At 40.7% G+C, this 17528-nt stretch overlaps 1 protein-coding gene across 1 annotated transcript in view; it reads right to left on the bottom strand.

Moving 5' to 3' along the window:
* Window positions 1–636: 636 nt before the first annotated feature.
* The window catches only part of PPP2R2D (protein phosphatase 2 regulatory subunit Bdelta), a 43453-nt gene continuing 26561 nt past the window's right edge, over window positions 637–17528 (bottom strand). Inside the window, exons 4-10 of the mRNA XM_044297506.1 lie at window positions 17142–17307; window positions 15959–16071; window positions 15207–15384; window positions 14431–14595; window positions 5171–5340; window positions 3338–3429; window positions 637–2601 (exon numbers count right to left, since the gene is read on the bottom strand). Coding sequence (XP_044153441.1) covers window positions 2322–2601; window positions 3338–3429; window positions 5171–5340; window positions 14431–14595; window positions 15207–15384; window positions 15959–16071; window positions 17142–17307 — 1164 coding nt within the window. The 3' untranslated portion in view covers window positions 637–2321. The remainder of the gene's footprint in view (window positions 2602–3337; window positions 3430–5170; window positions 5341–14430; window positions 14596–15206; window positions 15385–15958; window positions 16072–17141; window positions 17308–17528) is intronic.

Genomic DNA, 17528 nt, shown 5'->3' on the forward strand with positions numbered 1-17528 from the left:
TAGTTTGGACATTTTCAGACATGGCGATACCCATTAGGTTTAGTTTTTATGTAAAATTGGGAAAGGGTGCGATTTTAATTTTTAAAGGGGTTATCCAAATTTTTATACTGTACTGATGGCCTATCCTCAGGATAGGTTATCAATATCAGATTGGCAGGGATCCAACTCCCAAAACTCCTTCCGATCAGCTGTTTGAAAAGGCTGCTGCACTCACTGGAGCTCTGGAGAGCACTGCTCTCTCCTTGCAGCTTACCAAGCACAGCGCTGTCCCTTAGATAGCAGCTGTGCTTGGTATTGCAGCTCAGCTCCATTCACTTAAATAGGACTGAGCAGTGTCTAGACCAGTGATAGGCAAACTGTGGCTCTCCAGCTGTTGCAAAACTACAACTCCCACCATGCCCTGCTGTAGGCAGACTTTGCATGCTGGGAGTTGTAGTTCTGCAACAGCTGGAGAGCCGCAGTTTGCCTATCACTGGTCTAGACCATGTGATCAATGTACGGTGACATCACTGGCCTGGAAAGAGGCCTAAGTGCTCACACAGCACCATGGCCTCTTCCAACAGCTGATCGGGTGGGGTGCCGGAATCATTTCAATCAAGTACCAAACTAACAAAAAACTACCGTAGACAATTCAAATTCAGGTAAACATTTAAAATTTATTAAACTTTTTTGGTCAAAATAACTGAACAAATATATACAATCCTGTTGTATAGGCCTACTTGTGTTCTTTAATGTATGTGGTCAGATTTCATGGCCAAAGGAAAAAAAACAAAAAAAATAAAAATTCGCATTTGGAAATAGTGTCACAACCGATATACAAGATTTTACCACCTCCCGCTTCCATATTTTTTCTTTAAATATTTATTTAAAAACTCTGAATTTCAGGTTTTAGCTCAGCCATATGTGAAGAGTGGCATTCTAGAGATTAATCAGGGATGAGGTACATATTTTGTTCTTGCATATTACCATAATTGACCATTGATCCTACTGAAGACTGCAGGTCGACACATCATCTTGTCATCATGGAGTCACAAAACTGTCAAACTTGGTACCAGTTCTTGCTACTGAACTGTACTACCTAGCTTTAGGAAACTGACTTGAGCGTTATGTTTTTTCCCCAACAGTTAAACCCATTTGTTCGTTGTGGCTATCTTTTTATGTTTGAAGGAAAAATAAAAAATAAAAAATAAAAGTTTGGCATTTGCAAATTAAATAGAAACACTGACTTGAAGTGCAATGACAGAAAAGACATGAAAAAATATATATAAAAAACCTAGAAAAATATATAAATCATAAAATAATGCACATTAGGTATGATTTAGTCAATGGTGGTCTACATATTATAACAGTTATGCATAATACTGTGCAAAATCCCCAATTTTTTTTATTTTCATTCATCAGGGTCTATGTAATCTATGTCTACTCAGTAAAGAAAAAAAAAAAAAAAAAAGTTAGTTATTTAATTTTTAAATGCTGACCATGCAGCAAAATGGTTTCCCCACGTGTTTCGGCTATGGCAGGTGTATTCCATAAAGGAACTGCGACTAAATTTTCTTCTGAATAATTGCACATTTGGAATGCAACATATCGTAAAGAAAAACAAAATATAGGTCTGTAATGCCTTCACGTCTGTAGGAGCTGACCAAGGAACATGCAAATGAAAAAAAATGTAAAAGACTGAATACGTAAGACCAAATTTAAAAACACTTTTTTATACTTTGTTATTTTATTAAGTGGTTTCCACAAGGAGGTGTGGTTAATTAATACAGTAAGTATACACTGGACAAAAAAATAAAATAAAACATGAAAACCATAAACTTAAGCCCAGTTTTAAGTGCCAAAATGTAAAAATATCTAAGAAAAAGCCAGAGAAGGAATGTTACAGGCATTAACACTATGCATGTTAAGACCCAATTAATGTAAAGCAGAGGGGGGGAAAAAAAGAAAAAGAAATCCTGTTTTCCCTGCGGTAACTATTGGTCTATGAAATGGGAGAAAGTCCTAGAGTGACTTCCATGTAGAGCACCAGCCTCAATCGGATCTGCACTTTGAGAAATGGACACTGGGCCATCTCTTTCACACCACTGATAGCATAGCGCTACCGTGAAAGAAAATCCAGGTCAGCTTCTACAATTATTTTTTTCCTTTTTTTTTGTTATTCTTTTCTACAGAGGGAAGTGCATCCATGCTCTTTACTGGAAGGACAGCGAGATCTGATCTTTTACAGATAAACTAGGTTTAACTATGCAAGAACAAGACTTCGCCCTCAAAAAAAAAAAAAAGAACATAAAAAAAAAAATAAGAAAAAAAAAATGCCATCTTTAATTAATTTTGTCCTGAAATATATACAAATTATTGGTGGCAGCAACAGTGATAATATTTTCTTTTGGGTGCCATGCAGTGTGTAGAATCTTTTTGTTGAAATCTAGGCTGTCAACGTTGATCTCGTCTTTCTTCCTCTTACCGCCGGTACAGACTTTCCTTGGCTTTAAAATGGCACGAGGTTTGCTACTCTCTCTAGATGCTTCCAAGGTGATATCCCGGCGGGTGTTTCTGTCAAACATTCTGAAGAAGTTGTTGTAAGAGCCAGTCATAATCGCACTGGTGAAAGACACATAAAAAAGGATCATGAGTGGGGGCAAGACCTTACACATTGCATTATTTATTTTAAATCCAATAGTTTTTCATTGACAGAGAATCAAGATGATATTACATCAGTCAGTCATACAGCTTGCCCATCATACATTGCAAATAAATTGAAGACAACTCATTGTGTACTGTCATAGTTTAATCGATTACAAACGTAAAATACACAAACTGCGAAAATAACCCCTAATCACCTCAGAATAGGTCATCAAGATCAGATCAGCAGGGTCCGACACCCAGCACTCCCTGCTGATCAACTGTTAGAGGAGGCCGGGCACACAGTGATCCCTGCAGTCTCTTCCTAGGCCATGTGATGTCACCGTACAATGGTCACATGGCCGAGGTGCAGCTCAGCCCCATTGAGGTGAATGGGGCTGAGCTGCAATGCCAAGCAAAGCCGCTGTACTACATACCGAGTTGTGTTTGAAAGGCTGGCTGTGCTCCCCAGAACAACAAGGGAGCATGGTGGCGACTCCCTACGAAACAGATGATCAGCATTGTGCTAGGACTCTACCAAAAAAGTACTATGTACTATATGCAAGTCTAACCTAGTAGATAACGTATTAGAGCCAAGCCAGAACCAGTGAACGGATGCTTTTTAAGTCATTACTTTTGTTTTAACCCACTGAGCCCTTTCCTAAAAATTATTCCGCACTCTACAACTGTTTGGAGAAAACGCTCGGTAACAAACCTGTCAGATCCATTCCAGCAGCATTCAAACTTGTCAAAAATGCAGTCATTTTCATAGAGGGAACAAAGCTTACTTCGAAGATATTCATGAACCTATTAAAAAATAAAAACATGCATGAATACATCTCATTTATTAACCCCTTAGGGCTCTTTCACACAAGTGGATGCAGTGCATGGAATCCGCTGAGTGTAGGATAGCCAAGCCCCGCTCCGGACAGCAGAGACACGGAGCCGCATCACACAGAACAAAGGCCGCTTTATTTTTTATTTTTACACTGCTAGGCAGAAGCTTCAGCCTAGCAGTGTTCCCAGTGACTTCACTGGCACTAACGGGCAGGCTTTAGCAATGCCCTTGCAGTTTTACAGGCTAAGGGCAGTGCTAAAGCCATCGCATTAATGCCAGTGGTGTCAATAGGCTCACAGATTTATTTTATTTTTTTCATCCTCCAAGAGCTATGTTTCTATTCTTCCATCTATGTAGAGATTTATATTAAAATGTTTGTGGGAGATGAGACAAAAAAAAGTTTTTAGGCATTCATTTTTTTAGCACAAAGGGAGTCCGTCACCACAATTTGACAATATAAACTGCTTACATGGCGCTCTAGCACAACTACACAAGATTCCAATGGTACCCTTCTTTTATTCTTCTGACTTCAACAGCTGAAAAGACTAATGTTTAATCCATATGCAAATGAGGGCTCACAAGTTCCCAGGGACAGGGTTATTGTTGTAGGTGCAGAGGCTGCTCTGCCTTCTTTTCATATTACCCCTCCCCAGCCTCTTGCTGGTCCTGCCCTGTATGGCCGTTTAATCATCCCAAGTAATGTCCGAGATGCGGCGCATGCGCAGTTCACCCCCAGCCCGGTCATGCGCACAGTGATGGGGATATACTTGCCTCTCTCTCGTTCTGCTTGCCTCCGCTCCACCTCCTCGATGCTGGTTTTGCGCAGTTTGCCGGTGCACAACATAAAGCGAAGCCAATGCCCAAAATGGGCATCGCAGTGCGCATGCCCAGGCCACCGGTGAACTGCGCCGGATCTCGGGATGATGAAACGGCCATACAGGGCGGGACCAGCAAAAGGCTAGGCCCATTAGTTTATATTGTCAAACTGACAGACTCCCTTTAAAAAGCAGAACATTTTTTGCATCGCCACATCCCAAGACTCAACTTTTTTATATTTCTTTTGATGGAGCTGTGTGAGGGCTTGATTTTTTGCTGGGCGACTTGTTTTCATTGGTATCATTTTGGGGTACATAACACTTTCTGATCGCTTTTTATTCCTTTTTTGTGGTGAAGAGATTTTATTTTTACATTGAAAATCTTATTTTTTTCATTAATGGAATTGTCAAATTTGTAAGTTAAAAAAAAAAACATTTAATAGTCTTACAAGGGGAATATAATAAGCCATCGCTTCTAAAGTACATTGCAGTTTATTGCCAGAGAGGTACAGTCTGCTAGGAAATTCTGGAGACAGGCCTGCACTGGCATCGGCACCCTGCGATCTCATTTGCGGTGGCACTGATGAGACCAAGGGAGTCCGCGCCCTTTGAAACAACTTACATGCTGCGGGCGCCATTGCCTGTGGCACGTAAGGGGTTAAACAGCCCGGATCGGCGCTCCTGCCAGTTTGGGCAATTAGAGTAGGAGCGTGACTAACATTACAGCCGTGCCCCCATTCTCCGTGGCACAAAAGACCCTTGGCAGCGGTCCAGCCTGAGCATTGCTTTTTACGATGGCCTAGTCTAAGGCTCCTTGGTGACCGCTGTAAAAAGTCGTGTTGGTGGTCACTAAGGGGTTAAGCAAGAAACACAATATCTGTATTAGTATACAAACCTGATATGTTTCTACTGGTCTGCTCTCCATGTTGAGGTCCCACACTTTGACAGACAAGTAATCTCTTGTCATCATATAGCGACCACTGTGACTGAACTTGACATCAGATATCGAAGAGATGATTTCAGAGAAAAATGACCTGCTGCTCGGGTCTTCAGGTTCCTCAAAAACTGAAATAGATAAAAACATATGTATATTTACACTGGAGAACATGCCCAATGTCTTACTGCTTAATTTCTTTAAGCATCTTTAGAATAAGGGTACTTTCACACTAGCGTTATTCTTTTCCGGCATAGAGTTCCATCCTAGGGGCTCAATACCAGAAAATAACTGATCGGTTTCATCCTCATGCATTCTGAAGGAGAGCAATCCGTTCAGGATGCATCAGGATGTCTTCAGTTCAGTCTTTTTGCCTTTTCCAGACAGAGATAATACCTTACACTTTCCGGAATGCCGGATCAGGCATTTTTTCCCATTGAAATGCATTAAATGGCGGATCTGGCCCGAGTGTTCCGGCAAAACGGATACGGCATTGCGGTCTGCGCATGCTCAGACCGAAAAAAAGAAATGCCGGATCCGTTTTTCTGGATGACACCGGAGAGACGGATCTGGCATTTCAATGCATTTGTCATACGGATCAGGATCCTGATCCGTATGACAAATGCCATCAGTTTGCGTCCGTATTGCTGGATCCGGCGGGCAGTTCCGGCGATCGCCCCCGTGTCGCAGGTCAATTCAGACCTTCTGTTTGCGGCTTTACCTGTGGTTTGCGGCGGCGATGCCATCGGGTCCCCATGCGGCTGTAGGGGGGACCCGATGGCATGGAAGGCAGCACGATGCCTAAGGAAGGCATCACACTGCCTTCCGGTGACAAGACTGAGATCCAGCCCCCTGGATCTCACAGGCCGGAAGCTGTATGAGTAATACACACAGTATTACTCATACAGCCAATGCATTCCAATACAGAAGTATTGGAATGCATTGTAAAGGATTAGACCCCCAAAAGTTCAAGTCCCGAAGTGGGACAAAAAAAAAAAAAAAAAGTAAAAAAAAATAAATAAGTCCCCCCCCCCCCCCCCCCAAAAAAAAAATTACATTTCAAGTAAAAATAAACAAAAACTTCATTTTCCCCAAATAAAGTAAAAAAAAAAAAGAAGAAGTAAAAAATAGGGGGGAAAAAAAATAAATATTGAGTTTGGTTTGGCTGTTAACGCTTGCTTTGTAACTAGAAAAAAATTAATAAAATGGAAAATCTGCCAAAAAAGTGAAATTTTTAAATTGTATCTCTATTTTTCATTAATTCTTGTGAAACACCTAAAGTGTTAACGACGTTTGTAAAATCAGTTTTGAATACCTTGAGGGGTGTAGTTTCTAGAATGGGGTAATTTTTGGGTGGTTTCTATTATGTAAGCCTCGCAAAGTGACTTCAGACCTGAACTGGTCCCTAAAAATTGGGTTTTTGAAAAATGTCAAGATTTGTATCTAAACTTCTAAGCTTTGTCACATCCCCAAAAATAAAATATCATTCCCAAAATGATCCAAAAATGAAGTAGATATATGGGGAATGTAAAGTAATAACTATTTTTGGAGGTAGTACTATGTATTATAGAAGTAGAGAAATTGAAACTTGGAAATTTGCTAAATTTATTAACAAATTTTTGGTAATTTTTTTTTAAATAAAAATGCTTTTTTTTTTTTTAAACTTCTTTTTACCAGTGTCATGAAGTACAATATGTGACGAAGAAACACTCCCAGAATGGCCTGGATAAGTTTAAGCGTTTTAAAGTTATCAGCACTTAAAGTGACACTGGTCAGATTTGCAAAAAATGGCCAAGTCCTTAAGGTGAAATAGGGCTGAGTCCTGAAGTGGTTAAAGTAAAAATAAATAAATAGAAACCCCAGCGAAAATCAGAGGCCAAAAGAGTCATTTTGTCCTGCCTTGGGGTTAGAGGAGCCTATGGCTTAGAGTGTCAACACTTTTGTCCATGGTAAACTAGGTAGGGGCTGCATACAAAAATGCCCCCCGTGTGCAGGTACTGTCAAAGTTCATATTCACATTAGTCCTGATGCAAAAAGCTCCACAAAAGGCACGTCTGTACTGCTCTCCAGCCCCTACATGGTGCATACTGCTGACAGACTCATTAGCCTATGTACCAGTGAGTAAGGTAAACGCACATTGCAGCAGCTGTGTGAAAAGACCCTTTGCTCTCGATAATAAGATCATAGTAAAAATGAAAAATGGGCTACTTTCACAGTGGTGTTTGGGTTTCCGTTTGTGAGATCCGTTCAGGGCTCTCACACGCGGTCCAAAACAGATCAGTTTTGCCCTAATGCATTCTGAATGGATAGGAATCTGCTCAGAATGCATCAGTTTGCCTCCGTTCAGTCTCCATTCCGCTCTGGAGGTGGACACCATAACGCTGCTTGCAGCATTTTGGTGTCCATCTGATGAAACTGAGCCAAACGGATCCGTCCTGGCACACAATGCAAGTCAAAGGGGACGGATCCGTTTTCACTGACACAATCTGGAACAATAGAAAACAGATCCGTCCCCCATTGACCTTCAATGGGTGTTCAAGACGTATTATCTTTAACATCGCCAAGATGGATCCAAACGGATGCGTTTGTGCAGATCCATGACGGATCCGCACCAAATCGGAGTGTGAAAGTAGCCTAATCTGTATCTGACAATACATTCCCCAAAACAGAAATCTCTATACTACACAACCCTTGTATTCCCTGCTCTATTATCAAACCCCTTCTGCTGGTGGAACGACAGATTCAATAATATATAAAAACTTATAATAAAATGTAGGTCGACTACAGGTGGATAAATAAGCTCAGAACTGCTCCCAACTGCTATTACAACTTGTGTTAATTTCTGGTTCTAATTTTGTTGCCCATTCATACAGAGCAGCTAATTACGAGGGGCAAGCGATTGTTCAAGACTAGAAAAACATGGCTGCCCTCTTTAACCACTTCCAGACCGGGCAATTTACCCCCTTCCTGACCAGGCCTAATTCTGCAAATCTGACATGGGTCACTTTATGTGGTAATAACTTTGGAACACTTATCAAAGCCATTCAGAGATTGTACTACATGTTAATGGCAAATTTGATTCAATATGTTTTACTATAATAAAATTTATATATATATCTCTATCTACACGGAAATGTGAATAAATTAACTGTTTTCTAAATTTGAATAGTGATGCCTCAAAATATTATTACCCATATGTCTACTTTATGTTGGCATCATTTTAGTAATGTAATTTTATTAGGACGCTAGGTTTAGAATTTTAGAAACAATTTTAGAAATTTTTAAGAAAATTTCCAAAGTCAACTTTAACCCCTTAAGGACACATGACGTATCGGTACGGCATGTTTCCCGAGTCCTTAAGGACACATGACGTACCGGTACGTCATGTGTTGTTCCGATCACTGCCGTGCGGCCGGCTGTGATCGGAACAAGGTGCCTGCTCAAATCATTGAGCAGGCACCTCGGCTAAATGCGCGGGGGGGTCCCGTGACCCCCCCCCATGTCCGCGATCGCAACAAACCGCAGGTCAATTCAGACCTGCGGTTTGTTGCGCTTTCTGCAGTTTCTGATCGCTGCGGTCCCTGACCGCGGCGATCAGAAACTTTAGTGTGGCGAAAATATATATTTATCACCCCCCCTGCACCTCTGAATGATTTTAGCCCGGTGGGAGGTGCAGGGGGGGGGGGGGGGTGTTGCGGGCGGTGGGGGCGGTGCGGGAGGCGGGCAGTGCGGCAGGCGGGATCGCGATCCCCCGCCCGCCTCCTATTGCGTAATCGTTGGTGTACAGTGGGTATACCAGGGTGCCAGCACATTGCTGGCACCCTGGTATAAACGGCTGACATCGGTGATGCGATGTCAGCCGTTTAACCCTTTCCATACAGCGGTCCGTACGGTGCTGAACAGATCTGTGCTGAAAGCATAGATCTGTTCAGTGTAAGTAAAATACAGTGCAGTACCCTATATAGAGTACAGTACTGTATTATACAGACATCAGACCCACTGGATCTTCAAGAACCAAGTGGGTCTGGGTCAAAAAAAAAGTGAAAAAAAAAGTGAAAAATCCAAAAACACATTTATCACTGATTAAAAATTAAATTCCCTACACATGTTTAGTATCGCCGCGTCCGTAACGACCTGATCTATAAAACGGTCATGTTACTTTACCCGAACGGTGAACGCCATAAAAATAAAAAATAAAAAACTATGATGAAATTGAAATTTTGTCCACCTTACTTCCCAAAAAAAGGTAATAAAAGTGATCAAAAAAGTCGCATGTATGCCAAAATTGTAACAATCAAACCGTCATCTCATCCCGCAAAAAATGAGACCCTACTTAAGATAATCGCCCAAAAACTGAAAAAACTATGGCTCTTAGACTATGGAACCACTAAAACATCATTTTCTTTGTTTCAAAAATGAAATCATTGTGTAAAACTTACATAAATAAAAAATAAAAAAGTATACATATTAGGTATCGCCGCGTCCGTATCGACCGGCTCTATAAAAATATCACATGACCTAACCCCTCAGGTGACTACCGTAAAAAAATAAAAATAAAAACGGTGTAAAAAAAGCCATTTTTTGTTATCTTACGTCACAAAAAGTGTAATAGCAAGCGATCAAAAAGTCATATGCACCCCAAAATAGTGCAAATCAAACAGTCATCTCATCCCGCAAAAAATGAGACCCTACTTAAGATAATCGCCCAAAAACTGAAAAAACGATGGCTCTTCGACTATGGAGACACTAAAACATTTTTTTTGTTTTAAAAATGAAATCATTGTGTAAAACGTACATAAAAAAAAAAATAATGTATACATATTAGGTATCGCCGCGTCCGTAACAACCTGCTCTATAAAATTACCACATGATCTAACCTGTCAGATGAATGTTGTAAATAACAAAAAAAAAAACACTGCCAAAAAAGCTATTTCTTGTTACCTTGCCGCACAAAAAGTGTAATATAGAGCAACCAAAAATCATATGTACCCTAAACTAGTACCAACAAAACTGCCACCCTATCCCGTAGTTTCTAAAATGGGGTCACTTTTTTGGAGTTTCTACTCTAGGGGTGCATCAGGGGGGCTTCAAATGGGACATGGTGTAAAAAAAAAAGTCCAGCAAAACCTGCCTTCCAAAAACCGTATGGCATTCCTTTCCTTCTGCGCCCTGCCGTGTGCCCGTGCAGCTGTTTACGACCACATATGGGGTGTTTCTGTAAACTACAGAATCAGAGCCATAAATATTGAGTTTTGTTTGGCTGTCAACCCTTGCTTTGTAACTGGAAAAAAAATATTAAAATGGCAAATCTGCCAAAAAAAGTGAAATTTTGAAATTGTATCTCTATTTTCCATTAAATCTTGTGCAACACCTAAAGGGTTAACGACGTATGTAAAATCAGTTTTGAATACCTTGAGGGGTGTAGTTTCTTAGATGGGGTCACTTTTAGGGAGTTTCTCCACTAGGGGTGCATCAGGGGGCTTCAAATGGGACATGGTGTAAATAAACCAGTCCATAAAAATCAGCCTTCCAAAAACCAAACGGCGCACCTTTCACTCTACGCCCCGCTGTGTGGCCGTACAGTAGTTTACGGCCACATATTGGGTGTTTCTGTAAACGGCAGAGTCAGGGCAATAAAGATAGTCTTGTTTGGCTGTTAACCCTTGCTTTGTTAGTGGAAAAAATGGGTTAAAATGAAAAATTAGACAAAAAAAAAAAATTCTCAAATTTCCTCCCCATTTGCCAATAACTCTTGTGCAACACCTAAAGGGTTAACAACGTATTCAAAATCAGTTTTGAATACCTTGAGGGGTGTAGTTTCTTAGATGGGGTCATTTTTGGGTGGTTTCTATTATGTAAGCCTCGCAAAGTGACTTGAGACCTGAACTGGTCCCTAAAAATTGAGTTTTTGTAAATTTCTGAAAAATTTCAAGATTTGCTTCTAAACTTCTAAGCCTTATAACATCCCCAAAAAATAAAATATCATTCCCAAAACAATTCAAACATAAAGTAGACATATGGGGAATGTAAAGTCATCACAATTTTTGGGGGTATTACTATGTATTACAGAAGTAGAGAAACTGGAACTTTGAAATTTGCAAATTTTTCCAAATTTTTGTTAAATTAGGTATTTTTTGGTGCAAAAAAAATAAAAAATTTTGACTTCATTTTACCAGTGTCATGAAGTACAATATGTGACGAAAAAACAATCTCAGAATGGCCTGGATAAGTCAAAGCGTTTTAAAGTTATCAGCACTTAAAGTGACTCTGGTCAGATTTGCAAAAAATGGCCTGGTCCTAAGGTGTAAAAAGGCTGTGTCCTTAAGGGGTTAAAGGACCAGTTCAGTTCTGAAGTCACTTTGTGGGGCTTACATAATAGAACCAACCGATACATAACCCCATTTTAGAAGGGATACCCCTCAAACTATTCAAAACTGGTTTTAGAAATGTTGTTAACCCTTTAGGTATTCCACAGGAATTTAAGCAAAATAGAGGTGAAATTTCAAAATGTCACTTTTTTGCAGATTTTCCATTTTAACCAATTATTTCCTGGAACTCATCAAGGGTTAACAAAACAAACCTCAATATTTATTACCTTGATTCTGCAGTTTTCAGAAACAGCCCATATGTGGTCTTATACTGCTGTTTGGGCACACGGCAGGGCACAGAAGGCAAGGAGCGCCATATGGTTTGGTTTTTCGGAGGGCAGATTTTGCTGGAATGGTCTTTGGGCACCATGTTTCATTTGAAGAGGATCTGAGGTATAACCACAGTGAAAACCCCTAAAAAGTGACCACATTTTGCAAACTATACCACCCAAGGAATTTTTAAGGGGTGTAGCAAGCACTTCGCTCAACAGGTGTTTCATAGAATTTTTAAGACTTGGGTGTTTTTTTGTTTTTTTTTACAAGAAACCGGTGAGCAATAACTTTTATTTTTTGCTGAATGAGCTGCGTGGGGGCTTATTTTGTGCGAGACACTCATTTTTATTGGCACCATTTTGGCATAGATTTGGCTTCCTGGTTGCTTTTTCTCTCATTTTTGTGAGGTGAAGTCATAAAAAAAAAAAGCTGTTTGGTGTCATTTTTATATTTTTTTACACCGTTCACTTCATGAGGTAGGTCATGTGCTATTTTTATAGAACCAGTTCTTTTATAGAACCGATCCCTTGTTTTTTGTGGGACGAGGTGACGTTTTTATTGCTAACATTTTGGGGTACAGCCGACTTTTTGATTGATGTTTTTTGTGAGGTGACTTTTTTTACACCGTTCACTCGATAAGGGGAAGATCATGTGATATTTTTGTAGGGCCAATTGTTACGGACGCAGCGATATCAAATGTGATTTTTTTTTTTTTACATTTGACATAGTAGCCCCAGTTACAGGGGAAATACACCCCCCAGAGAGGCTGTACAGCAGTATGCTGCAGGACTGATCGAGGTCTGTGGAAGACCCGACAGCTCCTACACCCTCCCAGGCCCGGCGATCACATGACCACTGGGATAGGAAGCCCTTAGTGCTTCCTGATCTGTATACACAGGGCTTGTTGAGCGCTGTGTATACAGCGATCTAGAAGGCAGGGACACAGGAACAGTCCCTGCCTTCTCTCTGGGGTGCCCTGCTGTCACAGACAGCGGGTCCCCCGCTTGGCAGCTGCAGGATAAGCATGCAGCTGCCATCTCTGAATGGACATTCCAGAACATTCATTCAGAGATAAACTGACCGCCCAAGGGAGCTTATAGTCAATGGGTGGTCGGTAAGTGGTTAAGAAACATCGCTATTTTCTTCCATTAAAAGCCTTGTATTCGGCAGGAGAGACTGTAGTATTTGGTGTTGCGTGGGGGCGCTTACATACTTTATAGATTTTTATGGTGGAGCAAATTTAGAAATAAATAATAAATTCTTTATATTGTATACTGTCCATGTTTTAATCTAACCTCTTAATTCTTCAGGTTAAGGTCGCGTGGACAGTCATTGTATGCACAAGAAAATGTACCGTTTTACTTCTATAAATCGTCCTTCATAATCATTTCAAAATTTTTATAATTTTTTTTTATCTCACTAAGGAATTACAGTTAAATATTTTTATTTCACACTTGTGCATTAGCATACCCCTATATACATTATGATGTGGGTCACTACACTGGATCCTAGGGTCCAAGGAACTGACCATGCAGGGATTCCCAATGGAAAAAAAAAAAAAAAACACGATTGTAGAAACCTTATTTAAAAAAGGCATATTGGCAGCTAATGGGGTTGTGCCAACAATAAATGTTATTTCACTATCATTCAGTTTGGAAAAACTTACTAAGGCTACTTTCACATCTGCGCTATGATCTCAATTGCGATGGAAAACGCTTCCCCTTTGTCCCCATTCATTGTTAATGGGGACAAAACTAAATGCACCAGAATGCATTCCATTCAGTTTGGTTACGTCCCCATTGTGGACAGAACAACGCTGCAAGCAGCGTTTTTTGTCCGATGTGGTGCGGAGCAAGACGGAGGAGTCAGGACTCACAATTTAAGTCAATAGAGACGGGTCCATTTTCTCGGACACAAAAGAAAACGGATCCGTCCCCCATTGGACTTTCAATAGTGTGCATGATGGATCAGTCATGGCTAGTGTAAAGATAATACAACCGGATTTGTTCATAACAGATGCAGACGTTTGTATTATCATGACGGAAGTGCTTTGGCTGATCCATGATGGATCAAGCAAAAATGCTGGTATGAAAGTAGCCTAATTTGGTTACAAAGATGCTCCAAGTTGTGGTATGTTCTCTTTACTCCATTATAATCTGTACTGTAATAAGCACATACACCTACCAAGCTCATTGAGCATAGTCACACATGCTCAGTTCCATCCTTCTACTGCCATCAGTTGCAACTACTGATAGATGCTCTGACTGATACAGGGAGAGCTAGACCATAAAGGACACCCCTTGAGTTGTGATAGAGATGCAACAGCAAGGACACCCCCCTGAGCTGTAGCAGAAAGGACATACCCCTGAGCTGCCAGCCTGAAGAGAATCTATTAGAGCAATGAATGGAGTGATCTCTGGATCTATGTAATGTACAGGGCTGCTTTTAGCTTTGTTAGAAAGAGACTCATGTACTAAATGGTGTCTAATTTTTCATTTGAAATCAGTCATAGCACAACCCCTATAAAGGGGTTATCCAATCACCCAGACATCATAAAAAGGACGCTCTTTGGGAACTTACATTTTGAATGTCTATCGCAGAGTGCAGAGTCCCGCATGTCACAAAGTCTAATTGTTCCTTTGCTACTGCTGTAGACAAACACATTGCATTGGTGAGGGTGGAATTCAGCAGCTGTGATGACTTCTGTCAGTTCCTCCATGTTAGCAGGCTTAATATCTACAATGTCTGGCAATGTGGTTAAGGTCTTTATCCTCCGGGCTCGAAAAGAAACATAGGCGGGGAAGAATAATAGGTTTAAAAAGCCACTGGGAGGTGTCGCACGCAGCTTTTGTGTGGCAGTTTGTGCCAAAGCCAGAGGTGGATTAAGAAGGAAGGAGAAGCATCAGTCCTTCCTTTTCAACCCACTAATTACTTTGGCTCAAAAAGATGCATCAAAAACTGCCGCGCAAAAGCAGAGTGTGGCTCTACCCCTAAAGAGATCTACTACTACAAAAAAACAAAACAAAAACACAGGAACCCAGAGACATTACAAGCAAATACAACATCAAGTCAACAGCAAATATAGACAATTAAAATGTGAATTTTGAAGGGTACATATTTTCACAAGCTTCTGGGAATTTATAGTGACACGTTAGATATCTTTCTCCACTCTCAAAGCAATTGGATGTAGATTCAGAGAAATAAAATAACTAAATTCCTGGGACGATACACTTCATCCAGGATCCTCTGTAGAGTCTTCATTTACCAAAGGTGGCAATGTAAAGTGTAAGGAAAAAAAGCTGGAAGCCAAAAGTAAAACAAAAACTTTACAAACGGTCTTCACCAGAAAAGGATACTAAAACTTCTATCTGTAATTTCTAAATGCCATAAATTAATTCTCAGGTCATCTGCAGAGAGGTATGTTTCATGGTCACTATTAACTGAAATAGAGTTTATATGATATGTATGTGCATTTGCAAATATCCTCCGTGGACTTGCTTCAACCATTAGGTCCATGGGTTTCAATATTGGCACCTAGAATGAGAAAAGGGAAATATGAAATAAGTACAAGTGAGAATAAAATCCCTGTACAAAGTTTATTAAATATAACACCTTATGCCATAAATTTCGTCTAGATCTGGGTTCCACCTCTGGGACCTGCAATCTATCCCAAAGATTTCCACCCACCCAACTCCTGGCATTTCACTTCTATGGGAGTTCCATAAAAATAGCTGGGCAAGCTTGCTTGGTTTTTTTTGGAACAGCAGCCATGTGTTGGGGGTCAATGGCCTCCTTTTTGGAGATGGGAGTTATCCCCTCCCTTAAAAAGGGTTATCCGACCCCTGAAATGCCCCGGCCCCTCTCACACAATGTACTTACCTCGCTCCCTGGCAACCTCATTGCTTCTGAAGCCTGCACGGCCAGTGCTGCATCTCCTCGTTGCGTGGATGAAAACATCTGGCGTCGCAGCCAGTGACAGGGACGAGCCTCCCTAGCATCGTGGGTGACGCTAGGGAGGTTCGTCCTCATCACCGCCTGCCATTAAAGTCAATGGGTACGTGAGCTGCCCATGGAGATGAGCAATTTCTAAACATGTGCAATCGCTTACCCGTAGAGAAGAGATTCTAAAGGGATCGCGTAGTCTGCCATCTTCATCTTTTAGGTTGTAACCTTCTGCTCTTTTATCACGTTCACTAATTTTCCACAACTTTATAGTCTTGTCTAGAAAGAAACCATGTTTTATAACAATCTGAAGTGTCTGTATTAAGAGCTCATGTTTGAAACTAAACAAAATCCCTGCCCCATAACTAGATTCTTAACTGACTGAACACAGCATAAATACGTAAAGTCTGTGTAGTGTCATAAGATAAATGCAAGTCTATAACTGTTCAACCTGAGATGCCAAAAGGGCAATACAACATGTTCCTGTGAACTGCGAGACTTACAGGTTCTACGCTGCTCTGAGTACACTGTGAACACAGACAATGAAAACGCTCCATGAGGGTATGGCCACGTGTTGCAAAAATCTGTCACCACAAAAACCTTCAGAAATGAGATGGTTTTTAAGGGTAGCATTGCTGGAGGAAGCACAGCAGGTTTTCAAAAAGGCAAAGGATAAAGGGCATCTGTCAGCAGAAACTGGCTGACCTGTTACATGTTGAAGGCATCTGTGTTTGTCCCATGTGCATGTGTGTCCACATTACTGAGAAAAATGATGTTTTAATATAGGCAAATGAGTCTCTAGGAGCAACGGGGGCGTTACCGTTACACCTAGAGGCTCTGCTCTCTCTGCAGAGCCCTCTGTACTTTGACAGGGCCAGGCAGTGAAAACGTGATCACACCTGGCCCCGTGAAAGTGCAGAGGGCTCAGCAGTTGCACAGAAAGTGGAGCCTCCTGGTGTAACCACAACAACCCTGTTGCTCCTAGACGCTCATTTGCACGCATTAAAACACAATTTATTTTTAAACCAGATGCCTTCGGCTGCCAAGGGCACATGCAGCAGGTCAGTCAGTTTCACAGGTACAGAACTGCTGACGGATGCCCTTTAAAAGGCGAGGGTAAAACCTGCAGCAAGAAATTCCTTGCTACAGATTGAAAATTTGCTGAGCTCCAATTTACTTTTATATATTTTTTGCAGTATGTGGATATTTCTGAAATCTCACTCACTTTGCTTGTACTATAAATGCTGCAGATTTTCAGGTGAAAAATTCCTCAGCAGTGAATCTGCAGAATTTACACCACGTGTGGTCGCCCCCTAAAAAGGTTCATACACTATGATAAATTAACTTACCATTGGTAGAAAGGAGACAATGAGCTGCATTTTGCTGCGGCAACCACCTAATTTTGTTAATTTTCTCTTCAATTTCTAGACTTTTTAAGTAGTCAAATTCAGGTTCATGGCTCTGAAAGGTGCTGTAAACATTGTATTCACCCCTAGAATGAGGACGGCTTTTACTCTGCGTCGGGAAAAATAACATACATGTAAAGTAACGCACATGTAATATATACGTTTTATAAGTTTAGAATTCTATACAGAGCTTAGACAAACTATTCCCCTTCTTGAACACTATTTTTTTTATTATTGCTCCAACACATCTAAAATTACATTTTAAACTACTCTGCAACAGATCTAGAATAAAACTGACGACTTTGCTTTCTCATATGCGTTTTGGTTTCA

This window comes from Bufo gargarizans, chromosome 6 (genome assembly GCF_014858855.1).
Source record: "Bufo gargarizans isolate SCDJY-AF-19 chromosome 6, ASM1485885v1, whole genome shotgun sequence".
Lineage (NCBI taxonomy): Eukaryota > Metazoa > Chordata > Amphibia > Anura > Bufonidae > Bufo > Bufo gargarizans.